The sequence below is a fragment of the Lonchura striata genome, chromosome 2, assembly GCF_046129695.1.
Source record: "Lonchura striata isolate bLonStr1 chromosome 2, bLonStr1.mat, whole genome shotgun sequence".
In the NCBI taxonomy this organism is placed as follows: domain Eukaryota; kingdom Metazoa; phylum Chordata; class Aves; order Passeriformes; family Estrildidae; genus Lonchura; species Lonchura striata.
In genome coordinates, this window is record NC_134604.1 from 112,236,501 (window position 1) to 112,262,986 (window position 26,486).

The following is a 26,486-nucleotide window of genomic DNA, read 5'->3' on the forward strand; positions in this document are numbered from 1 at the left end:
CTGCCTTTTTGTTCTTCTTCCTGCAAGTTCTTCTTTCCTATCCCATTTCATGTTTCCTTTTCTGCACACAGCAGCTCCTGAGCTTCAGTTGTGAGACCACGTGTGCCTGTACATTGCTTTGAAGGGCTCTGTGCAAAGTGATCAGATAAAGGAAGCTTTGCTGGAAGGTCTAAATCCTTTTAGATGTTTTCCATCTGCTTTGTCTAACTGGAAAACACCAATCATTAAAAGGGAGTGGATGCCACTGCTGCAGAGAGGAAGACAACACTCCTCTCCCTGGTATTTGAACTATTTATTTCTAGTGGTTAAACCTGATGTCACTTGCTTGTGTTTATTTTCTGAACTTGAGCCAAGGTCTGTCTGTGTGCCTGGCAAAAGGGCACAGTCAGTGAGGGTGTAGTTTTATAGCAGGACTGGAAACCCTCAAACCATTCCAAGAATATTTGTAGGCCACATAAGTTCACCCCACGCTGCACTGGAGCGATTGTGCAACTCCCCTCCTTCTCTCCAGAGCACTGACAATCCAAGGAGCTTTTAAAAATGCAGGTAGGGGAAAATGTATTTCTTTTCCTCAGTATTTCAAACCAAAACATAACCTTCCTACTCCTCTTGCTGGGATTTCACCAAAACCCCCTTCAGCAGCACTAAGTTGAACAGTATCTGTCATAGCAGGAAGGAACCCTAATCAAATACAGCCCAGAACTATGCTTTGGAACAGTCCTTACATTTTTAAGAAAACTTTGAAAACAAGCTTGTTCTATAAACAAAAATGTCTGTAAACAAAGCTGTTCCTTTCTTTAGAAAGAAAAACCCCAGTACAGTGCAGTTGCTTTATCTCCAGGCTAATAAAAAGTTGCTGCCAATTTCAGTGCACTCCAAAATCTGCTTCAGCTTTCTTTGCTGAACTATTTTGTGTGGAGTGCTCTGATCAGAGGAGGAAACACCCTGTGGGTTTAACCCTTGCTGGTTGTCCCTGCTGCCATCAGTCCTGATGACTGTGGTGTGAAAGCAGACCACAAAGGTGACTTGGAGTGTGGTGAGAGGAAGCACAGTGTGACTTGTCAATAGCTGTGGCTGCAGAGGCCCGAAGGAGAATTAAATGTTAATTTTAAATGTATTTGCACAGGTTATCCCCCATTACTGTTCACAATAATGTTGCTATTGGACACAAAATTAGTACACAGAAGCTTGGTAACTTTAAAGGAGAAAAAGAGAAAGTTTTATTCTAACATCTGGTATTTATAGAATTCTAAAGGTGACTGTGGATTGGAGGAATTACTACTTCTCTAATCACACCGGTCAAACTAACAGTATATCAATTCTCTCTTGTCACAAAGAAGAATGCAAGACAATAATTATTTACATGAACAGTGTGTGAGAATTCCAGCAGAAATATGTAAACATTATCAGAAGGTTAAAGAAGTTTTATGAGAACTTTAAAACTTTCAAAAGAACTATAAAAGAAAACTTAACACTTTTAAAAATCAGGGTAACACAATACTTCTTTCAATGTTCTATTTCTCCCCTCTCCTTTTCTATTAAGAGGTAATGGATGTGTTTGCACAGGTAGGTGTGCCCATGGCATGACCTGAACATCCAGAGGAGTGGCTGCCCCCCATTTCCTAACCAGCACTTACAGCCCTGACTCTGAGCAGCTTTGGGAAAATTCATTAGAGTCAGTGCATTGCCAATGGGAGTTGGGTGCTGTTGGTTGCTTAATTCAACATTGAATTCAAACAACTCTTTATAGCTGGGTGGAGGCAGTAACTCCAGAGAATCAGCATGAAGCAAATACAGGTAGAAGCAAATTGAACTCAGCCATGGTTCTGTCAACAGCAAGGCTCCAGACCTCCATGGAAAGCTTTGTACAGTTACTCACCTCTCTGAGATTTATCAGATTTACACCTGCAGGCAGGATGTAGTACTTCTGCATGTTGCCCATAGGGATAATAAGAATTCAATAGTCTTATCTGGCATGGAAATTCTGATTTTGGACTTCCAGATCTAAAATATATATTTTAAAAATATATAAATATATATATTAATATATATATAAATAATACACATGTATATACACACAGATATATATACATATACATTTATATATATATACATATACATTTTTATATATATATACATTTAGATATATATACATGTTTATATATATACATGTTTATATATATGTATATACATAAAATATGACTGCCAGACCTAGCCATATATATATTATACACATGTATATATATTTATATATTCATATATTTATATATACATGTACGTACATAAAATATATACATGTATTATATAAAAATACAAATATTATACACATATATGTGTACAAAATATATATTAAAATATACATATATATGGATATATATATTTATATGAACATGTGGATAAAAACATATAGATACATATGGATATATGTATAAAATATATATATATAAGAAACCCCCCTACCAAACAAAAAAACTCCCAAGTATTCATGGACCCAAATTTTTTTCTAACACAGAACAGGGAGAGCCTCACCATGTGCTGTATCTTGCTGTTATATCACCTTTGGCTTAAGTTCATTTGTACTTGGGAAGGGAATTACACTGCATACTGTACAAGTCCCTCACTTCCTCAGCCTCCGTGGGAGGAAAAGACAACCCCAGCCCTGTGAAATGTCCAGGGAGCAGCACAGGTTGGCACTTTGGAGTTTTCCATGCCTTGTGTCAAAGAAAACACCATATAAACAAGTAGCTGTGCTGTTAATCCTTTCTGAAGTGACTGCAGGATGGGAGGCCGTTATGAAACACAATATTCAACGTGAAAACACAATTAAAGCATCCATTTTTGGCATTCCATCTGTGCAGGTTTTCAGGCTTGCAGCTAGATTCACTGCCTTTACAGCTGTGCTGCAACCCACCAGCGTTTTGTGTTTTTGAATAAGAGCTGTGTTACTGTATTTTCTCATCAGCCTGTTGTCAAAATGGCAGCATCCCATATAAATTCTGGTTCTTTTTTTTGCAGTGCTGGGTGTCTTGGCTGTCTCCATTGACATTTCCCCTTTATCACTGCAATATTTCACATAGTAGTGCTTCCTTTGCTTTCTAATATTTCAAAGCTTAAGAAGGGCAGAATGTGACACAGCAGCTATAACAAATTAAAAGCAATATTTCTCTTTATTTCCCCCCTGTTTCCTGGCATGTGGAAGAATTAATATTATTATCTATGTGCATTTAGTTTTACCTGAAGTAATAATTCATCATTTCCTCTAAAGCCAGCAGTATTCAGCAAATAAACTAACAATTTGAAAGTGAAAGCTTCTTATCTTCAAGGAAATAATGATTGTAGTATTTAGTCACTGTCTCTAAGATTTGCATGCACTGCATTTCTGGAATAGTTTATTGGGGAATTCTGTTTTGTAAACAAGGTAGAACTGTTCTGTGTCATGCAACTTCTAGTAAGAGCAATATAAATCAACTGGTACTTCTCAGCTTCCCTGGAATCTATGAGAGTTGCTTTAGTGAGAAGAGCAGCTTTTACCTCCTTGTTTTAATACAGAGGCCCAAGGACTTTGGTCATTACATCATAAAATTGAATTTTAAGCTTTTCCCTCTCTTGCCACCGCCTTCATTAAAAGCCAAAAAATCTCTCCAAAACCCCAAAGTGACCAAACAAAACCCCCATGGCAAATTAGAACAAAAGACCCCAGTGATCCCTCTGCTCAGTGTAAAGCCACCTAAATAAGATTTCAAATTTTTGGTCAAATGTAATCATATGGAATCAAACTCTGTCCCTCCTCTCCATGGTGCAGCCAGGAGGAAGTTTCAGCCACTCCTTGTTTTGTTTCAGCACAGGTACAATCTACAATAACACTAAAAAAATAAAAAGAGGGAAATGCTCCTGTTTCACCTTTGCAGCTGCAGAGAGCCCTGAACACTCAGAGCACTCAGGTGTAGCAGCTCTGTTTGGATGTGGCAGGCAGGGAAAAGCTGCATTTTCATTTCCTGTAAATAAGCAGTGGGTATATTCAGGGAAGCACTGGAAATAAGTTTATTAAATCGAAAAGCAAGAGGTTCTTTTTACCCTGTCAGCTTTTTGTTGTTCTTGCTGGGAAACCCAGCAGCACTGTGGAGGTAGCAGAAGGGAAATAAATCCATGTGTGAAATAATCCCAGCTGCTGAGGTTCTTTGGGGGTTCCCAGGACACTCCTTGCCCTGTGGCCTCACATGTGGCTTTCCTGGCACCACGGAGGCAATGTCTCATCTCGCTCCTTGCCTGAGCTCTGTCACCCTGCCCTGACATCTGGATTGTCCCACAGAGGTTGAGGGATGCTCTCTGTGGCTGGGGCTTGTGCTGCACCCCTTTTTGGGGAGACAAGGCACAGCAGGAGCTGCTCTCTTCACTGGCTGGGCGTGGAGACTTCAGTGTCTGCTGAGGGATGATGTGTGAGCCATCAGAGCCCTACACCAGCTCTCCCCTCTGCTTTGATGTGTCCTCTCTGCCCAGCTCCCCCCTGTGCTCTGTCCCCCAGCCTGGCCTCTGACACCTCGTGTCACACTGACACAAGTGACGAGTGCCAGGCTCTCCCTGCTCCCAGGTGTCACTGGCATGGCTGCACCCAAAGGTTCAGTGATGAGGAAGGAGCAGCTGCTCTCCTGGCAGGGCTCCCCAGGAGCTGCAGCTGCCTCCTCTTTCCCACACTCGTCCTTCATCGCTCCCTGAGAGATGCCACCTCTGCTCTGCAGGCAGAGGCAGGTCCACCAGCCCCGTGTACACGGGTGGAGGAAGGAAATTCCTCCCTGTGAGGGTGCTGAGCCACTGGAACAGGTTGCCCAGACAAGTTATGGATGCTTCAACTCTAGAAGTGCTCAAAACCAGTCTGGATAGGGCTTGGAGCTACCTGGGGTAATGGAAGGTGTCCCTCCTCGTGGCAGGGGGTTGGGAAGAGATGATCTTTAATGTCCCTTCCAACCCAAACCAACTGGGACTCTTTTTTAAATACAGATCACATCAAAGTGACAAGAGAAGGAGGAAGGGTCAGGAAATGGCACTGCCTGGACTGGGAGATACCAGGGATGAGAAGGTCTTCCACCACTTGGACATCCAATCCTTCCTGTTGCCCTGGGTGAAATGAACAGGGTCTATGGTTTATTAATGTTCAGCTTTTTATTGAAAAGTCAGCTCAGCAGGCTGGAGGCTGTTGTAGCTTTTTCCAGTAGTCGAAGGGTGAGAAAGCTGCAGAGTCTGTCCCTGGAGTCTCCATGGCACGCTGGTAGCCGGAGGTGAAGAGGTGTCCAGTCTGTATCTGAAGTCCCAGCAGACCATCCTCTCTCCTTTCCTCCTGGCACAAGGGTGAGCAGATGTGCAGAACCTGCTGCAGCTATCCCTCTATCCCTCTCCTGCCCTCCTGGTACCATCAGGAAGAGTGTCTCTTCCTTTGTTCCTGCTTCCCACAGCCCAGTCCAGTCTGGTCCCCTGCAGGCTATGGTGACAGGTCAAACACAGACTAGGGATGGGGTTCCCTTTTCCCCAACCAGCACACCCATCCAGCCCCCTCCACTGTGCCCATCTTTTCCATTTAGGGGTGTTTTCATCCCCCAACCCCCCTCCCATGATTCCACTGGATTATTTTCCATCCTAGTCCTAGTTTGGGTGGGGGTGTAGGTGATTGCCAGGAGCAATTGGCTAATTAACATTTCAATGTCAGTACTTAGCCCAAGCCAAGTGTCCCAGCCAGGCTGTTTTGTTCATAACACTGGGGAGCAGGCTGGCAGTGAGAGAGCTCCCTCCCCACAGCCCTTGGAAGCAGCAGGTCTGTGGGAGGGAGCCTGGCAGGGACAAAGACAGGGAGACAGGAGAGCTGACAGGCTGAGGACACAGGCTGGAGGAAGAGTGGCTGTGTCCCTAGCTCACTGTAGCCATATTTTTACAGGACTTTTTAAAAGGGAATATAGTGATTAGGCAATGGATAATGGGTTTAAAGTGAAAGAGGGAGGGGTTATATTAGGTTTTAAGGAAAAATTCTTTCCTGTGAGGCCCTGGCACTGGTTGCCCAGAGAAGCTGTGGTTGCCCCATCCCTGGAAGTGTTCAAATCCAGGTTGGATGGGGCTCTGAGCAACATGGGGTAGTGGAAACTGTCTCTGTCCATGGCAGGGATTTTTAAAACAAGTTTTAAGATCCTTTCCAACTCAAACTATTCTGTGACTCTGTGATGTTTTCCTGCCCCTGGGCAGGAGGCAGAGGGACAGGTGTGTTGGAAGCCAAAATGTCCCTCAGACTTTTTTAAAAGTTCCAGTCCTTAGTCAGAAGCATTTTAGACCCTAGCAAGCAGCTGGAAACAGCTGTGATTTTAAGTTTGAGCCATAGAATGAATTACCAACTTTGAAAGTGGAACAAAGAGTTAGATAATATAGTAGAATTAGTTACAAAGTAGAGGGAATTTTTTTTTTTCATATTGTACAGGGGGGTTTTAGCACCTGTACAGGGGTTTTTTACTTTATACATAGGGGTCAGAAGTTCTGAAATGGAAGAAAGTGGGCTGATCCTGTTCTTCCTCCTTCTTCTTCCTTGCCTCCATGTTCTTGGTGATGCTGGCACTTATAGATTAGTTTAGAGTAGAAAAGCACCTTATAACATGAGTAGTAAGTAATAGAGAAAAACTGTAAACATATAACACGTAATATATCATATAAAAGATAGCAGCAGCCCTAAGCAGAGAGAGAGAAGAAGAAAACACCAGACAGTGAGGGTGTCAGGAGTGTGTGTGTCTCTGCCTAGGCCACTAAGCAAAGCCCACAAAGACAATCCTTTAGATAACTAACAATAAACTGCCTTGAAACCAAACAACAAGAAGCTGCAAAGCTTTTCTTTAGAAGCACGAGTTAGGAGAAAAGCTTTACCACCACACAAAACCCCTAAACCAACCCCAAAGTTCTCACACAGGTGGTGTCACTGAGGCTGGGAGCTGATCCCACCCTGGCCAGCTCTAGGCCATGGAGGACATTTGCAGAAGGCAGAGAAGCCAAGCTGCCCCCAGGCTTTGCTCCAGAGCTGGGGGAACTCCTGGTTTGCAGCACTCAGCTGCCAGGACCTGCCCAGCCACTGCCCACACCCTCCTCACTCTGCTGGGCTCCTGCAGTACATCACACACCCCCAGCCCTCTGCTCTGCCTGAGCCTGTCCTTCTCAGCCTGCAGACAAAGGGAATTTACCCCAGTGAGCACCAGCTGCTCATGTTTAGCCCTGAGAGAGGAAAGCCAGCTCCTCTTGGAGCAGACAGGGCTGCAGCATCCCTGTGCTGGGCACTGCTTTACCCAGCCCTTACCCACCCTGGAGGGGGTAAAGTGAGAGTGACCTGTGGAGACATCCTGCCCTGCTCCCCAGGCAGCACTGGGCACTGATTTGCAGGGAAATCATGGTGTGGTGAGTGTTATAAATGAAAATTTATTCAGCTAGATTAAAAATAAAAATAATTTTATTAGCGGTCAAATTCTATCTAGCCAGCCACAAGGAAAGAACAGAGCCGAGCCCGGGCATCGACCCTGGGTGTGCCACAAGGAGTCAGCCTCAGCAGAGGTTTCCCCTATGCCCACACACCTCCATCCTGGCCCAAGTGGGTTTTATAGGGAAAATTCCACCTGAGGCCAAGATTTCAGCAATCAGTCTTTTCTTCTATTCAGAGTCCATAGGTTAATAAGATTTTCTTTTTTTGGTGATGAGGAGAAATAATTCAATGTCTGGAGTAGGTGAATTCTTGTTGGGAGTTTATGGGAAGGCTGCATTCACATGGATCTGTCTGAGGATTCCCATGAGATCCATCTTGGGCCGTTTGTGCGATGATCAGCACCCGATGGTCAACACCTGGAGTCCCGATGGTCAACACCTGGAGTCCCGATGGTCAACACCTGGAGTCCCAATGGTCAACACCTGGATTCCTGATGATCAACACCTGGAGTCCCGATGGTGAACACCTGGAGTCCCAATGATCAACACCTGGATTCCTGATGATCAACACCTGGAGTCCCCATGGTCAACACCTGGATTCCTGATGGTCAACACCTGGATTCCAGCCATGACCCATCTCCTGGCCCAGCCACATCCTTTTACTTGTAAATCAGTTTCCAATATACACCCAGTCTCATCTGCAAGGGGGGTGGAACTAATACAATGGGCATAATCTAACAAGTATCCAATATTACATTTTTCATACAAGGAATGGTGCAAATTATATTTACTACACCTAACAGTGAGTAAAGTACAGCCCGTGTAAGGGAAAAGCTCTTCCTGGGGTGGCAGAGGCTGCCTGGTCTGACCCCAGTGTTCTTTGCTTTGTGCCTGTGAGTTCAATGGGCGCCTTGCACTCAGCTGGGCTGAGCATGGTGTTCCCAACTCAGCTCACCCACTCACAATAAAATGACTAATTAATGAGGAAATCATATCTAAATTACACTGGTTTAAATTCATCAGAGGAGCTGAATGCTCAGGGGAAATGGGAGACCTGTGGATTTTGCAGGAAGACAAGGAAGCTCCTCTTCTTTCTTACAGAGCATGTGATGGACAGTGGAAAGTACTTTTTTAATGCTGAAAATCCTGAGTGTGTGGTGATGTCTTGAGGCCACAACAGAAGTGGAATTTGCTGTTCCATGAAAGCTAAAAAGGCACCTTTCTCTCTGTCTTGAGATGGAGTAAAAGCCATAGATCCACATTTCATTCTTCTGCTCACCTGTGTACAATGCAAAGGTGTCAAGAGCTTGTTGTGAACATCAGTGTGTCTGTTCTCAGCTGAAGCTGCCATCTGGCATAGCAGGATCAGAGTGCTCATCAGCACTCACTACTTTAAACCATTGCCTGAGATTTCTGTGGGCTACACTTGTTGATTAAAAAAAAAAAACCCAACAAAACCACAAACCAACAAAATCCCTTTGGATTTGCTCAGGAATTATTCCCACACAGGGATCTAGGGCAGGAAGGGAAAGTCTTCCTGGAGCCAAGGGTCCAGCCAAGCTCCTCTGGGGAGTGAGCAGATCCCCTCTGCAGTTTCCAGGCAGGATTCTGCCTGTCTGTGGAGGAGCTGCATCAGTCCCTGCACACCCTGCCATGGGCAGGAGCTGTGCAATCAGCAAATCATTCCTGAGCTACAACAAGAGAAACAAGCTGTGGCCATCACTGCCCCTGCCACAAGCCAAGCAAGAAACTTCAGCCAAAAAAAACCCCCAAAAATGTGCAAAGGGCTTTGCACTGGCAACTTCTTTCTGGAGGAATGTAATTAGTGTTTTATTGCAAATGTAGGTGAACCTGGTGGGAAGAAATGATGATGTTTGACTTTGGTTTAGAAGGTTGAATAATTTTTTTATTATAAGTATATTATAATACATTAACATAGTATTTAAAGGAGATACTAGAACTATATACTTATTTTTTCTAATTACTATATTTAACTAATTAACAACTTGTGACTCTCTTGCGAGTCCAGCCACAGGTGGATTTGATTTGCCAACAGGCTCAGACAATTTTCACTAGAATCTAGTCAAGAAAGTAAACAATTCTCTAAGCACATTTTGCATAAGAAAAACCAAAAACAACAAAAATTTTTTTTTTCTTTCTTCTCTCTGTGCTCTTCTATAAAAAAAGTCTTGAGAGAGAGAAGAATGTACCTACACAGTGTTTTACTGACTGGGTTCTGCATGCTGGTGACTTTCCTGACTTCTCTCTCAGGGGATCAGCACTGTGTTCACACAGAGGTTCAGAGAGGGCTTGCAGAAGGATTGAGGTGGGAGGAGGAGTTTGCTGTCCCTGCAGAACACTCAGCACCAGCACCACCATCATCTGCTGACCTACCCTAGGGCATGCACTGCATCCCTGGAATTCATTAAATGTCCTATTTTGGGTTATAAGGTCAGCTCCTTGAGGCAGAAACTGTGCTTCACTTCACTCCTGCAGATTGCCCAGCAGTTTGGGGCTACCATGGTAGGAGATTTTCTTCCAGAGAAAGTAACATGCAGGATTAGAAGTGGAAAGGAAATTAATGACATCTTCTCTAAGTTCTCCTAGGAAAAGGAGACACCCATTCCCATCTTATCCTGGCAGGTATCTGTCTCCTGCTGGGACTCCTGGAGAAAGATGGATGAATTTCAAACTGAGAAGCTCCCAGTGCAATGTGACAGTTTTATGGACCCATGTGGATAAGCATTGTGGAAATGTTGTTAGAGCTAGACTGAATTTAGATTTGAGAGATTAAGCCTCACATTTGAGGTCAAAGTTGCAGCTTGAGCCAAACCCACTTGGGGTGATTCACATCAGAGACCCTCACTAGCACCTGTGATCATTGTAAAATTGCCAGCTGGGAAATCCCAGCTTGATATGGAGGAAGGAAATACTGGAAAACGTCATGGTAAACTCAGTGGTGAGAGGGTAAACTGTGGCTCCATTTCAGCTCCTGTGGTTTTAGGGGCTTGTTTGACTTTCTGGTTGCTCTGCCTGTGGGACCACTCAGGGCTGGGTGGCTGATGTACATTTCTTATGGATTCATATTCCTGGCAGAGGTGTTGGAAGTGATCAGTAGCTTTTGATAGTTGCAAAATTTACTGCCAGCACCGTGTAATCACTGAGAAAAGTGGCTATTATCCTCTCCACCCCGCTAACTCCTTGAGGATAAAAAAAATAATCTAAAAATTTTGTGTAATTTTCTCCTTTGATCCTCCCTTGGCAATGCTTTAGAACAATGGTTGTGCAGCTGGGAGTGGGGAGACTGATGTGGGTGTCATGTGAAGGATTTCAATGTGTTTTGTGAAGGGATAATGAAACAGCCCTCAAAGATGGGGAGTCCTTTCAAATGATCAGTCCCCTTCACCTGTATAAAGACAGACATTAATGTTCTTCTGGGACTTTGTGAACAGTGTGTACCAGCATGAAAAGAAATGCCAGGCTCTTATACATGTCCTTGTTCTTGTGCTGCTTTTCCTTACATGAGAATACATTTATATGGACTAAAAAGAGGCTCTTAATGGACTGGAGTAGCTAATATTATAATGCTGGAAAAATTAGTGGAGAAGATAAGAGATTTCAGCTTTGGGCAGTGTGGGACATGGCTGGAGCTGATGGCAGCTGATGAACCTGTATTTGGGCAGAAGGAGGTAAAATCATGCCTGATGCAAACACTGCAGCCAGCACGTGGCAGGAATCCACCTGTTCTTGCATCCATGAATCTCTAACTGGAATTTTGTCTGATGAGCCTGCTCTGCAAATTTGTGCACAGATGGAGCTGCCAAACCAACTTTGCTAAAGGTGCTATTGCAACTTGAGACACCAGCAGCATGGAGCCATTTAACTGGTGTCCATGTGGCCTTATTCAGGTGCTTGGCAGCAGTGCCTGGCACTTTGCTCCTGGCTAAAGCCAGCCCAGCCCTCAGTTTTATTCTGTGCACACAGGTCCAGGTGAGAGGTGTCAGTGTCCTGTGTCCCCCTGGATCAGCTCCTGCCTCTGCTGCCCTGGGGGCTGCACCTTCCATGGATCCCCTGCAGCAGGAGGGACCCCAGTGCCCTTCCTGAGCCTGAAATAGAATTCCAGAATGGTTTGGCTTGGAGGGGACCTTCAAGATCATCTTGTTCCACTCCCCTGCCATGACAGGATACCTTCTACTAGCCCAGGTTGCTCCAACCCCAATGTCCAACCTGGCCTTGGGCACTGCCAGGGATCCAGGGGCAGCCCCAGCTGCTCTGGGCACCCTGTGCCAGGGCCTGCCCACCCTCACAGGGAAGAATTTCTTCCTAATATCTAATCTAACCCTACTCTTTTCTCTTTTCTGGTTTGAAGCCACTTCCCCTTGTCCAGTCACTCTCTAAAGGGAGTGGCCTTGCTGGGAGAGCAGATTGGAGCGTGGCCTCCCTGTCCTGCAGACCAAAATTCTCCTGCTGTGCACCGAGAAAAATGGTGAAAAGATTTGGCTGCTGATGCTCCTTAATGCCTGCAGTGATTTTGGAGGGGAAGGGAAGGGAAGGGAAGGGAAGGGAAGGGAAGGGAAGGGAAGGGAAGGGAAGGGAAGGGAAGGGAAGGGAAGGGAAGGGAAGGGAAGGAAAGGGAAGGGAAGGGAAGGGAAGGGAAGGGAAGGGAAGGGAAGGGAAGGGAAGGGAAGGGAAGGGAAGGGAAGGGAAGGGAAGGGAAGGGAAGGGAAGGGAAGGAAAGGAAAGGAAAGGAAAGGAAAGGAAAGGAAAGGAAAGGAAAGGAAAGGAAAGGAAAGGAAAGGAAAGGAAAGGAAAGGAAAGGAAAGGGGAAAGGCTCCACAGCACAGAGCATCCATGGCTGTGTCCCAGGCAGTAGAGGAACAGCAGAAGCTGTGCCAGGGCAGCAAGGGCAGCATGTGCCACATACCCAGAGCTCATCCAGGCACTTCCATCTGCCCTAGTGTGTTTACAGAGAAGCTCATTTTCCAGGCAGTTCCTTGGAGGCACCAGCCTGCAGCTTCAGGAAGACTGCCCTGGGTAAATGCACATTCTGATATGACTCAGGGTGGTGAAATGAACTTTTTTGCTGAGCTCTGAAAAAGGCAGGGCTCAAAAATAAAATTTAAAAACCTGATCTGGCAAACAGGCTTTGATTTTGACCTCACAATATGGAGTAATAAATCCATCCATGAAGCAAAGCATAGGACTCAGTTCTTTTTTGAGAATGTCCCAGGGGTTGTCATTCACTTTTACAGCCTGCAAACAGCATTCTCACTCTGCAAACTCTGAGTTCCTCTTGCAAGTCACGCCATGGAGCCCCTCTCCAAGTACAATGTGTCTTTCAGAGTGATTATTGTCTCCCCAGTTAAATGTTAACGACTGGGATGAGAAAAGACCTTTGTCCTGGAGATAAACTCAGAGGTGTTACAAGGTTGTTGCACTGGAAATAATGGACTTAATCTCAGCATTGAAAGTAGTAAACACTCTATGAGTTAGCCTGTGCAGTTCATGTTTGAAAGAAAGAGCTGCACCAAACTAATTGGTACAAGCTTTTAATACTAATCAGCCTGTAACCTTTTCAATTTAATTTTAGCTATTTTCATGCAAAGGATGCCTGGATCTGCAGAACACCTACGTGAAGCCATGTGAATGTCTGTAATTCAGTGCAGTTCAAGGCTGTGGGAGCTGCTGAGTGCTCACAATTTTCTCCTCAGTAGAAACAGTTAGATAAATACATAAATAAAAATGTAGGCTTGGAAATGCCTTTTTTCCCCCCTGCCTTTTGCATGCAGTTGCCAGTGGATGAAGCTGGATGAGCTGTCCTGTCTTATGGAGGGCCAGCCAGCAGGCAGCACCTGATGCTTCCTGCATGGGTGGAAAAGGCAGCCTAAAACACAGGCCAAGGAGTAAATCACCATGCAGGGTGGGGAAATGCCACAGCTGGGAGGATAAAATGAAAGACTGTAAATAAAGAGCAGATTCCTGTACTTTTTGTCCATTACAAGCCAGGATCTCCCTGGCTCTGGATGCTGCAGCCTTGGCTCAAGAGCCCAAAAATGGGTGATGTGTCCTCTGCAGGCAAAGGAGTCACTGCCCCTGGAGATCTGCCCTTGGCAGCACACAGCAGGCAAGAGGAGGAGGATCCAAGTCTTGGGTGAGGGGGAGAAAAAGGAAGAAGAAAAGAAATGAAGGAATGAAATCATCCTTTATGACACACGCACCGCCCCGGTGAACTGTCAGGAGGACACGGTGTTTTACACCTGTGAGCCCAGAACATTAAGGAACATATTGTTTTTAAACTTGTGACCCCATAACCTATAGGAACATATTTCTTCAGCTCTTCCCCATGATAAGAAATCATTCCTGCAGCCAGTCCTGGAGGCAGCAGTGATTCCAGTTGCCCTGGGCAGCACTGGGGAGTGGTGGGAGGGCAGCTGCCACTGGAGAAACACCAAATTCCCACTGTCAGCAGGGTTTGGTGGCAGCTTTTCCAGCTCCCTGTGCCTTTTCCATGTCTGTGCTGCCCACCACCCTCCACAGGACCCAAGGGCAGCAGGGATCCCAGCCACAACCATGAGTTTCCATGGCTGTTTCAAAGCCTGGCAAGGAAAAGTGGTGGAAAACACTTCCAACAAGTGTGTTAGGGGTTTGTTTTTTAATATAACTCTGCCTGAAATGAATTTGGTTATTTTGGAAGGGAAATAATAAGCACATAAGCACTGCTGTGAATGCTCATTTCATTTAGCTGGGGCTTGCTCAGTTAAGAAAATGAAATTTCGAGCTTTCAAGTTTGTACTGGTTTCTGGGCTTTTGGTGGCTTTTTGTGGGGAATTTGCTCATCAAAAGGGAAATCTTTCCACCTTCCTAGTGAGGTGGCTAGGTCCCCAAGCTTGTTGGTGTTTAAGGTGGGGTTATGTCGATGCCCTGAATAACAAGCTGTAATTTTGGTCAGCCCTGAAGTGGTAGAATCAGTGCTGAGAGACAAATTGTCTTCCAGGGCTTACCCGGGCAGCTGCTAGCTGGGCATTCCAGAAGGCATGGCTTGGGCACACACATTTGAGGAGGATTGATATGTTTTTGTGTTGATTTTTCTCATGCCATTTTCCAGCCTGGAGTGTGTCCCAGCTGTCCTGAGCCCAGAACAGCATCAGTGGGTTGAGAAAAATTTGGGGGGTTTTTTGGGGTTTTTTTTTTGGGTTTTTTTTTGTTTGGTTGGTTTTTTTTTAATAAAATAACAGAGTTGCTCCAAGTCCCTGTCATTTAGAGCTTTAGGGCAGAGGATCTGCTGGGTCTGCCAGCCAGGCTGTAATTGTGCTTCCATGCAGTTTGGAAAACAGATTTTTCCTCAGAGGCTTTATAGCAAACGTTGGCTACGACAACACCGGTTTGCACTTTCCAAACCCTCCTGGTTCTAAGTTTGTCTTGCAACAGAGCCAAGAGTGGTGTTACAAAAATGTCTGCAGATAGCTGCTTTATGTGTGTGCTGGTGCCTGAGTACACCTGTGATTCCTGACTACCTGCCAAAATAGCCAGAAAGCTTTTTTTGTGCGTGTGAGTTTGACTTCTCACTAGCCAAGAGCCAGATTTGTTACACCACCACGTCTGACCTGGTGGTTACAGCTCCTTCCTTGATGAGGACATCCAAAAAGTGGGTTTTGGCCAGAGGTTTTTTACTTTCTGATAATGGGAACTGTTGGTTTTTGCATCCAAAAAACCACCAAGTGCTTTACAAATGTGGGTCTCCCTGTTTGAAAGGAGATGGAAGCCCTGGCTTGCTGACTCGCCCTAGAAGGGATTTGAAGCCAGTGACAGATTATTAAGTTTATTATTATGACTTACTGGGGTTTTTTTGTGCCAACACAGCATTCACACACAGACGTCCAGTGTCCCATTTTTTCAGAGTCCAAACAACATCTCTGCCTAGGCACTGCCCTGGAGAGCTGAGAGAAAGGAGAGACCACCTGCAGCTCTGCCTTCTTGCCTAGAAAAGGAGCATCCAAGCTCTTTGATTTTAAACACACTTCAGAAAGTATTTGCTATGTTTTTCTGGTGCTAAACAATCCTGTTGACAAGGGTGCTGTGTGGAAGAGGGTGGTGCATACAGAAGGGTGGCTCAGGAGGCTCCAGAACCACCTCTTGGACAATAATTTCTTTGAGCTGGGAGTCAGAGCAGCAGCTGGATGTTCCTACTTGAGGCTCCTTTCCTAAAAACTCTTCCTGTGGGCTGGGGTTGAGTGCTCCTCATGCCTGGCAGGCTTGTTCCTGTGTTTTATAGCTACAGGTAAATCAAGGAGATGGGAAACAGGCAAATAGGTGAGATTTTGTGTTAGCGGGGCAGATGATTTGCCCACTCTGTTTGATCTCTCAGAGAAATTTTTACAGTATGACAGGAGAATAAAAGCAGTGTATGTGCTCTTAACCCCACAGACCAGGCATGAAGGTAAAATTGCTCTTCAGATGTTTTTAAGGAAAATGGGGTATTTTGCAGAAAAACCCTGCTGTTTAAAATGGGAAAACTGAACAGTGCATGACAGTGCTTCTCCTGACATGCTCAAACTCCCACATGGGGCAGATGCTGTTGTTATTCTGCTCAGAGGCAGCTCTGAGATGAACAATTTCCATGTACAGATACTCCTGTGGCATTACATGACTCCTGCATTAACAGACACTAAACTTCCCTTGTAAATTGGCTGCCATGGGGGCACTCACATTTTTAAAAAGCTGTTTTCCCTCCCAAGACATGCAGCCTCAGTTTGATCTGATTATCAAACCATGCTAAAACACAGAGTAATGGGCTGTGGGATCTCACAGCTTAAAAAAAAAAATTTAAAAAAAAAGTAAAATCCCAGAGCTCATCATTAGTTTCCCAGGCTAAATGGTGTGGAAGTGTTATCACCCATTTCATGTTCAGCTTTGATCACAAGTCTAGGACAGCAATGCAAGGCTGGGGTGCACCTGGCACTGTCATGATGCTGAAAGCTGCAACACAGAAAATTCTCTGTAAGACACCTACTGCAAACAGAAACAACACTGAGACACAATACCCACTCTTAGTCATTGGAATGGGGGAGAGAAGATTAAATCACACTGGAGACATCTGTCTCCCTGCCTCAAAAAACTTCATTCTCATGCTAAGTCTGGTTTTAAAATGTCACCTTGAAAATGTGTGACATTTTAATGGGCTGATTGCCTGAGATTCTCAAATCCTTTAATTAGCATATGAATCACAATGTTAAATATTGTGGGAAAAGCATAAGAAATTAGAATTAGAAGAGAATGCCTTGCATTTCCCTTGGTTAAACATATCTTGGGAGAACTGTCTCATAGAATCTAATATTACAAAGACAAATGAGATTAAAAAAATACTGTGGTATTCCCATTTATACTATCAGCTGGTTGTGATTACATGGTTTGTTTTTGTTTTTGTTTTGTTTTTTTTTTTTAGTTTTACAGCTGTCTATGAAAGCAGCCTGGGTGTTGCCTGTTCTTTCAATAACCCTCACAGCACATTACAGCATCACCACAGTCACTACTGCATCCCTGAGAATGGGTTGCATTCCCTTTTTCCACGTTTCTGATGCAGCTCCAAAACATTCAGCAGGATTTCATCAATGCCTTTTGCCCATCTCTCTCCAGTAAACAGTGTTTTTGGTTGCTCCTAAAACCAGTGGAGGCCAAAACAAACCATCAATTCCCAAAAATCCTTCAGTCAGAGAAAGCCAAAGAGCCTGCACTGTGCAAGAAGCTCCTTTGTGCCAGGGTCCATGGCTTGGTGGGAGCCAAGCACATGGATAAATTCTTGCTGGATCAGGCTTTGTGGTTAGAGAAAATCCTTCCAGCTGAAATAAACCTCCCATAAGGATGTAACTCTTAGGAAGTTTTAGTGGGAGGAGGGGGCAGTCAAGCTTGCACAGGAGGTTTTCTCATCTGCTGTGAGGCTCAGTGCAGGAGCTGGCAAGGCCTCAGCAATTGTTCATGGCTCCTGCACAGCTCATCTGCTCTGGGAGCTGATTTGTGACGGAAATCCGCTTGAACGGAGATGGCAAATTCGATTTACTTGTGCAAAAGTAGTGAAGAATTCCACAGAAGAACAACCTGGCAATGTACTTTGGATTATAAGATTTAGGAAGGGAAAAGAGCACAAACCACATAATTCAGGTTCGACCTTCCAGCATCAGAAGTTTGAGGTTAATCAAAACTAGGGTGTAGTTCATTCATGAGGATGTCTGTGTGAGTTGGAGCTGACGCCGTGCTTGGATCTTTCCATTTCCCTTAGGATCTGTTCAAATCCTGGGATCAGAGCCCTTTCCAGTTTGCAGCAGAAAGCCCAAAACCACACACAAAAAGCTGTTTAAAGGAGGAGGCACCAGCAGACAGAACTAGCTGTGAGTCTGTCCTGGGTCTCTGGAAACTTCCAGGTAGGAACAGAGTAGAGGGATGGAAGTTTTGGAAGTTTTGGGGTAATTTGGGTCTCCCTGAGAGATTGGAGAGAAACTGAAATAACACAGTTTGTGTGCTGATGAAAGAGGCCAAACACAGGAAATGGCACTGGGGGAGAAGGGAGAGTTAAACTCAGGATTAATGTGCAGAAACAACAGGAGAACCATCTGAATTTCCAGAGCAGGAGGCAAGATTTGCTGTTCAGGGCTGGTACCAGAGACCTGCCAGAGAGGCTGAAGCGTTTCCTGGCCCATGGGAAAGGGAAAGGGAAAGGGAAAGGGAAAGGGAAAGGGAAAGGGAAAGGGAAAGGGAAAGGGAAAGGGAAAGGGAAAGGGAAAGGCTGTCCCCCTCCTGCTCATCCCTCTGCAAACCAGCTGCAGCTCTGGGCTTTGCAGAGCTGGGGAGCCAAGGGGAGCCCCAGCAATGTCCACACCTGTGATTGCCAATGTGGGAGATGCCAGGGTGGATGGCATCCCTACTCCCAGCAGCCACACCATGGCAGGGCCTGAAACTCTCAGCAAGGACCTTTCCCAGCTGGGAGAAAGCAGGTGAGCAGCTGTTGGAACTCAAAATGTCTCTCAGACATTTTTAGAGGTTCCAGGCCCTGGTCAGAAGCATTTTAGACCCTGGCAGGCAGCTGCAAACAGCTGTGATTTTGAGTTTGAGCCATGGAATGAGTTACCAACTTTGGAGGTGGAACAAACAGTCACAAAGGGTTAGATAGCATAGTAAAAGTAGTTACAAAGTAGAGGGGAATTTTTTTTAGTATTATACAGGGGGGTTTTAATACTTGTACAGGGGGGTTTTTACTTTGTACATGGGGGTCAGAAGTTCTAAGATGGAGGAAAGTGGGCTGATCCTGTTCTTCCTCCTTCTTCTTCCTTGCCTCCATGTTCTTGGTGATGTTGGCACTCACAGATTGGTTTAGAGTAGAAAAGCACTTTGTAATATAGGTAGTAGGTATTGGGGGAAAACTATAAACATGTAATACATAATATATCATATAAAAGATAGCAGCCCTGGGCAGGGAGAGAAGAAGGAAGCAGCAGACAGAGAGGATGTCAGTGTGTGTGTATGCCTCTGCCTGAGCTGCTGACCAAACAGCCACAGCCCAAGAAGAAAATCTTTTAGATAACTCACAATAAACTGCCTTGAGACCAAACAACAAGAGCCTGCACAGTTTTTCTTTGAAATCACGGGTTGGAGGAGGAATTTCACCACCACATGGTACCCCAGAGCAAGACTGGGGTTCCCACAAGCATCATGGCTGTGGCTGGATTCTTGTGGGGCATTTACTGCAGCCTTCCCTTTGGGCAGGTGGTGCACAGGAATCAACCCCAGCACTGTCTGTTCACACAGCTGCAACACCCGGGCAGAGCTGGGCTCCCAACCATCACTAAACCATCCATGGAACTGCAGCTTTCCATGATGGACCACAGGAGTAATTCCCAGGTTTCTCCTCCAAGGAAAACCATCCCCCTGCTCTCCTGTAGAGCCCCTTCCCTTGTATTCATTATGGGAGCATTGTTCTTCAGGAACATGCACTGTTCTCATGTGAACACATACACAAAATGAAACAATAACACCTATTTCTGTAGAAGAATATATTATTTAGCAGATTGGTTTAAAAGTTAAAAAAAAAAAATCTGTACATCTTTGAAGGTGTCTCTTGTTGGTTTTTTTTTTTTTTTTTTGCATCAACAAGGATAAAAATGTGTTTGCACCATGGTTTTTTCAGCTTTGTGCTCCCTTCTTTGCTCATGCCGAAGGATCCCGTGGTGTCCAACTGTACCAGGCCACAAAGCAATCCTGCAAACTCACTAAGGTTTCTTCTGATTTCTTCTAGTGTAGAAAAAAAAAAAAAGGAAATTGCATCCACTATGCTGGGCTTCTGAATGTACTGTGAACACTATAAAATTCAGAGAATAATGAGGAGAAATGTGTCATTAGGGCCTACCAGGCAAACAAAAATGTATGCCTGGACCCTTGTCAGTGTATAAGCATCTGGTGAGCTCTGCTGTAGTTAGCATACTGCTGTACACATATAGAGAGTACCTCAACTAAAACAACCCCTGGTGCCAGGGCATCATTTCCCAGAAAAAGGCTCCTTAACTAAACTCTGATTTGTCTCTACAGCCTGCAGGCAGCTGGGTCACCCAAAAGGCAGATCTGATGGAGGTTGGAGCTGTGCTGCAGCCTGAGCAGTGTCCGCAGGGAGAATCCTGCTGGGAGGCTGTGGTGGGAATGCTGGAGCTGGGGAATCCTGCTGGGAGGCTGTGGTGGGAATTCAGGAGCCTGGGGGATCCTGCCAGGAGGCTGTGGTGGGAATTCAGGAGCCTGGGGAATCCTGCCAGGAGGTTGTGGAGGGAATGCCAGAGTCTGGGGAGCCCGCGGTGTCCGACGGCAGCAGCACCTCTGGGAGGAGGCTGCAGGCTGTGGATTCATCTCTCCCTGTATGGTCCCACTTGGATTTTGACGTAGCCACCACCTCTGCTTGGCTAACACAGCATTTCTCAAACCAGAGTAGCCTCAAGGCTCGTGGTTGATTTGTTCAAAGGCTGTTTCCTCTCACTTTTCGGTACTGCCGGTGGTCAAAACGTCACTTTTCTGTTTCTGCAGCTGGAATGAAGAGCAGAGCAGGATTAATCCCCCCTGACTCACACTCACAGTGCTGCTGTGAGTCCCACGCTCAGCTCTCCACAAGGCATGTGCAACATTTCCTGGGAAATAATAGGCAGCAGCTTGGAATATCACAGGCATTGTTTCATCCAAACAGCTCTGGATGAACGTCCTGGCTAAACAGAACTCAGTCTTTCTCATCAGCTATTGTACTAGGATCTCAGATTATTAATTAAGTCCTCTTGTTTCAGAATATTTCTGAATCCAAGCATCTCCTATTTTTTAAGACCTCTTGTGCCAATACACTCTAATTAAAACCCCATCAGTTTGTATAGAAATGCTGTTTTGACAGCTTCTATAAACCAGAAGTAAAATCTCAACTCAGCTTAAAAGATGAATAAAACTCAGAAAGTCTGGCAGTCGTATTTGAGTTATTTTGCCCTCGTTTGACAAATGCTCCTGCCTAAATGGAAAAATGCCTAAAAGTCTTTGTTCTCCTTTAAAATTTAGTGCCCCCGGAGCCTGTGCTCTTTGATCAACAAGCCTCAGTACTTCAGCTGCTGAAGGGCTTTTTCTGCAAAGCACTTGGGAGGAGATGGGAGCTACAGCAAAGCTACTGTTCCACTCATGGATGATCACGTGGAGGAACCTTCATTACCCACATATCAAACAGTATCAGCACAACTGGTGCTCCAGGGCACTTCCCAAGTTATTTTAATGATGGAGTGGCTGATAGCACCCTGCCTACATGATGAATTTCTTCATATCAGAAACTCCCTACTCTGTGATGCCATTAGGGCAGGTTTTGTTGTGGATCTTGGCAGGGAAAGGAGGCACTGGAAGAGGTGTGCAAGAAAGGAATGCAGGGCCATTGACACAGGCTGCAGGGAGCTGGACCAGCACTCTGACTGCTGCCCTGGGCGCTGGTCCCTACCCTGCCAGGCTCCTGAGGCAATGCAGACCTGCTGAGAGACAGCAAATGTGGTTACCTGGAATCCCCACCTGCCCTGAGCCTTACAAAATGAGAGATGCTCTGTACATCAAAGTCCCCAATGGACAATTAAAGGGCTTCACTGGCTGTGCATTTCATCCTCCTGGGTGCTTTGCATGGAACAGTGATTCCTCATAAAATGCCAAGCACATCTTGATGACACACAGGTGACTGGAAATTCCTTCCCAGAAAATAAACTCATGCACTGGTGCTGCAGAGCCTTGAACTGCCCAACCCCAGAACGTTTTGCTGCGGTGTAACCCAGGCAAACTCCTTCCCAAGGGAGGGCAGATCCCTGCAGGGAGAGGTGTGTGCTCCCTTCAGGGGGTTACTCCTGGGGTCTGTGCCTTGCAAGCAGCTCCTGTCCTGTGCCCATACTTGTGTGGTTCCTGGTGGACTCTGCAAGGACGTGTTTTTACTGCTTGTGCCACATACCTCTCTCCAGGCAGGTGTAATGAATGAGTTTCTCAGGATAATGATTGCGCCACAAGCATTCCCACTGTTTCGGAATTAAGCTGCTGCTTAATTATAATGTTTGGCTTAATAAATTATAATGTTTGCTGTATCAAGGAGTTAATTGGAGTTTACCTCTTTCATAGCATCATCTATCTGTTTTAACCCCTCGTAGTGGTCCCTGGATTCCCACAGAGGCTGGAGCATCACCTCCTCCACTTCTGGGAACAGCTAGGTGGAAACAAGACAAAGACTATCAGCATTTCCTTTTGCATTCCTCAACTTGCTGCATTATTTGACTGTACATGCTGAAAACGAGGCGTGGAAGGTGCTGGGATCCCTGATGCGGGAAGAATGAACTCTGACCTCCAATGATTTCAAAAGGCTAAGTAATTACTTTATTCAACTATATTATACTATAACTACATTACACAAACAAGAACCATCCCTAACTAACTAACTAGAAAACCTGTGACTCTCTCCTGAGAGTCCCGACATAGCTGTGGATCCAACAGGTCAATGAATCCAAGCAACCATCACCAGAATCCAATCGAGCCATCACCTTGGGTAAACAATCTCCAGAACACATTCCACATGGGCGCAGACAGGGAGCAGGGAATGAGATAAGAATTGTTGTGATTCTCTTTTCTCTGCTTCTCTCAGGAGAAATCTCTCAGGAGTCTCTCTGTTCAATGTGAATACCACAGGAAGGTACATCCCCATTTCCCTGCGTAACCAAGCACCTGGTGGGGCCAGCACCAGAGGGAAGCTCTGCTCTCCCCCTCGCTGGTTTCTGCCCCTGGGTGAGGGTGACTTTACCTTTGTCACTGTTTCGAACATGGGGATGAGCACGAACTTGAGGAACCCGATCTGTGCCGTGGGTTTGGTCACTTTGTCGCGGTCCATGAACGGCGCCACCGGGAGCCCCTCAGATTTTTCTCGGTCGCTCTGGAACAACCAGAGAAACAACCCAGAGATAACAAAGCCAGAGATAACAAATATTAATCCTGTCTAGGAGGCTGTGAGGAGAGTGATGCACCAAGCAGATGAGCAGCCCTCAGATGCAGATCACAGAGGTGGCTGTAGATAGCACAGAATAGTGATGTGCTTCCCTCAGGCCAATCTCTCTGCTTTGTGGAGAGCAACACCTGAATAAAGAGAATTCTGTTCACTTATTTCTGCTCAGCATCAGCATCAAAGCGTTCACCTCCAGCCTTGCAGGGTGGCTGACTCCCTTTGCAAACCCACTGGACTTGTGAGGTGAAGTATTTCAGAGTATCTAGAAAGCTGGTAATGGCCCTGCTGCTCTGAAAGAGAAGGAATAGTTCTGTGATTTCCTCATTGTTCTCCAGAGAGTGATTATTTTCAGGTATTCAGACAGAAATTATATCTCATTCTTTACTAATGATTAAAAGAGAAAATCAGTTGCATTCACTTCCTTACTGAGCAGGTTCTTTTGCTGGCATCCTTCTCTCACTTTTTGTAAAAGAAGCTTTCTGTGGAATCATAGAATGGTTTGGGTTGGAAAGGATCTTAAAGATCATCCAGTTCCAACCCCCTGCCATGGGCAGGGTAACTTCCACTAAACCAGGTAGTTCAGAGCTAGAACCAGACTGGGCTGTCAGACAGTGAAGCATCTGTGGGATTTGGAAATAGCAGAAAAGAGTGAAATTGTACAATTGCATCCCTCCCTCACTCTTACCTGCATAAAATACTCCTCCAGTAAGCAATCGACCCAGGGCTCTGCCACCTCCATCGGGCGGACTTCGTTGGAGATATCACAGCATTTTATCAGCACCATCTTCAGCTGAAAGAGGATAACACTTCAATTGCAGTCCTAAAACCAGCCCTTTCCCCCCTTTCCACAGCTCCTGTCCCTGCAATGCTTTCAACCAGAAAGGACAACTTCAGGATTTAACCAGAGGTCTTAAATGATGTGGATCCCCTTTCCCTCTCTCAGCTGTGCTGTGTAAATCACTTTTCCCCTCTCTGCCTTGCTTCTCCCCTCTGCAGCACTGGGATGTGCACTTATCTACTGCATGAAGATATTCAGTCACAAGTGACCATTACATTTTTTGTGGAGCACTCAGAGGCAGCTGGGAAAAGATTTCCCTGGAAATCAAACACAACTTCACTGGGGAAGAGAGGAGACAAGTAGTTTTATTCTTATAGATTTTTCTTGCCCCACAGTAAAGGACAATAAGAATTTGTGGCCTAATAGAATAAAATCTTTTATTCTCCTGATGGGACTCCTGATTGGATTTCTAAAGCTGGAAAAATCTATTTAATATAAAGCACTTCCAAATTGTAATTATTTTTTGCTGGGGCAGAAAATGTAGGAGGGATTATTTTTTGATAACATATATTGAATCTTGATTTTTCAACAAACAAGCTTTCACTCAATGCACAGAAGAATAACAATCCACAAAACCTCCTTACACAGGTCATGTGTTCTTCATTTGTGTAATCAAAGTTTTCCATTTTTTCCTTGAAAGAGTCCAGTATTTCTGCATGTCTCGCCATGTCTGTAGCCAGGATTAATGTAATTATCCCCTAGCAAAGAAAACATGTTCACATATTAACTTGACATTCCTTACAAGGCCTGCTATTGCAAAGCCAAGTAGGGTCTGTCTTGCACATGAAATGCCACAGATGCACTGAATTGCTCATGCTGGAAGGGGAAATTTCTGACTTGGAACTGCCAAAGAAATGGGAAGAGGGTTATAAAGAGTTCATGGTACATGAGGATCATGGTTTTATGTGATATTCCCGAGACACTGAGGTTTTTCCTTTCTCATTGACTAATTGTAGAAAAGCAAACTGTACAACAGGATGTTAAAAGCCATGCTCTGGCTGCCAAGATCCACTTTCCTCTCCTTGGAAGGCACTGTGGGTTTTGCTGCTGACTCTTAGTGGCCCTGAGACAAAAATCACGATGTGGATGCCAGCTGTGCCCATTCTCTTTGGATTAAGGGCTTTGAAACACTTGGATGAGGACAAGGAGCTCTGTATCCTCCTTCTGTGCAGAGTTTATGATGGGAAAACATGTGGTTAATTTAAAGTTGTGGGTTTTCATACAGAACAGTTCCTTTTGGGCCCGTGCCAGTTTCCCACACACTGGCAGAATCAGGAACTCCCACCAGCCCTTAAACTGCGTCTTCACTCGGCGTGTAAGGAAGGTGTAATGTGGAAATTAAGACTGAATTTTGGTCCTTAGAGCCCTGATGGGAATTTCAACATTGTTCAGTGCCTCATAGATAACTGTGACGACTCCCAGTGCACCAGGGCCTCTTCCAACAGTACAAGTGCTCTGCTGTTGCAACTTCTTTTCCCCTTTTGAAGCCCCTCTTAAAAATTAATTCAGTGTTCCTGTAAAGCACAAACCTCTGCCCTGAGAGCTTAATCCTTCCCCAGTCAGCGCTAATTGGCTCCTCCAACAATACAAACATCTACCCCCAAAATGTCATCGGCTTTAATAGCCAGGATGTACTCATTATTCCTCAGCAACCCATTCCAGGGAGTGCTGCTGTGGAAATTTTCCAAGAATCCCTCTTGGACCCTCCCAGTTCTAGGGGCTTTTTCAGCCCTGCCCTCCAGGGAGGATGAATCACTCTCATAGTGGAGCAGGGAAGTCCATGCGCGTCTACAGCCTCAGGAACCGCGCGCGGGAGCAGCGCTCCTCCTACCTGTCTTATCTGCTTGAACTGGTCCTGGTCCACGTTGGAGAAGATGTTGAATTCTGGCTGGGAGATGATCTGGAAGGCCACGGCGCAGTGGTGGTTCTCCAGCGGGGAGATGTCGTTGTAGCGCACGGCCAGCTCCGTCCGCGCGTTGATCTGGTAGCTGAGGGCAGGGAAAACCGTGAGGAAAGAACTCCTCAGACACCCACCAGCTGCTCCAAACCTCCTGCTTGCATTCTTTTCAATGCTTATTCAATTAGCTGCAGCTTTGGGGTTTTTTTTTTTTTTGGTTGTTGGTATTAAATCAGATTTTCACAGAAAATAGATATTTAATATAATCGCAGGCGTTGATTCCCCTCAGTGGATGAACATTCACCCAAAAGGGTTTTTTTTTTTTTCTTCTCTAAATTTTACCACATTTCTAGTTTAAAATGATGTCGAACAAAACCAGAAGGAACTGTCTGGGTTTAATTCAACCCCTGCTAATATCAAAAACAGAGATTCTCGCTGATCCCAGTCAGAACTGAGTTCTGCCTTTATTTAATGAGTGGTTACAAATAAATCAGATTCTCTCTCTTTCACATGCACACAAAAGTGTCTGTGGATCAACAGCAATAATTTCCTCACATGAAAATAAACAGAGTAAAGTACACTTCATGATTTATAATTATGGAATAAACTGTCAGCTATATCCCCCTTTGAATTTTAGTGCAATTATTCCATTATAATAATTTATAGCTCTTACCAGCTGTAAAGTATTTTACCTTGTTTTTTCAGGAGTTAGGGGGAAAAGGGTTTGAATAGAAATATGAAAAAAAAAATTTCCTTACAGAACCAAGGACTGGTTGGCAAACCACAACCCAGACCTGAGC

At 45.1% G+C, this 26,486-nt stretch overlaps 1 protein-coding gene across 4 annotated transcripts in view; it reads right to left on the reverse strand.

Annotated features, from left to right (window-relative positions):
* Window positions 1-19,460: 19,460 nt before the first annotated feature.
* PDE9A (phosphodiesterase 9A) overlaps window positions 19,461-26,486 on the reverse strand; it is a 55,461-nt gene continuing 48,435 nt past the window's right edge. For all 4 annotated transcript variants that reach the window (XM_021546766.2, XM_021546767.3, XM_021546768.3 and 1 more), the window contains 6 exons: window positions 25,621-25,777; window positions 24,374-24,487; window positions 23,637-23,741; window positions 22,754-22,882; window positions 22,070-22,165; window positions 19,461-20,490 (listed from right to left, as the gene is read on the reverse strand). In XM_021546766.2, the coding sequence (XP_021402441.1) occupies window positions 20,440-20,490; window positions 22,070-22,165; window positions 22,754-22,882; window positions 23,637-23,741; window positions 24,374-24,487; window positions 25,621-25,777 (652 nt within the window). In that variant the 3' untranslated portion in view covers window positions 19,461-20,439. The remainder of the gene's footprint in view (window positions 20,491-22,069; window positions 22,166-22,753; window positions 22,883-23,636; window positions 23,742-24,373; window positions 24,488-25,620; window positions 25,778-26,486) is intronic.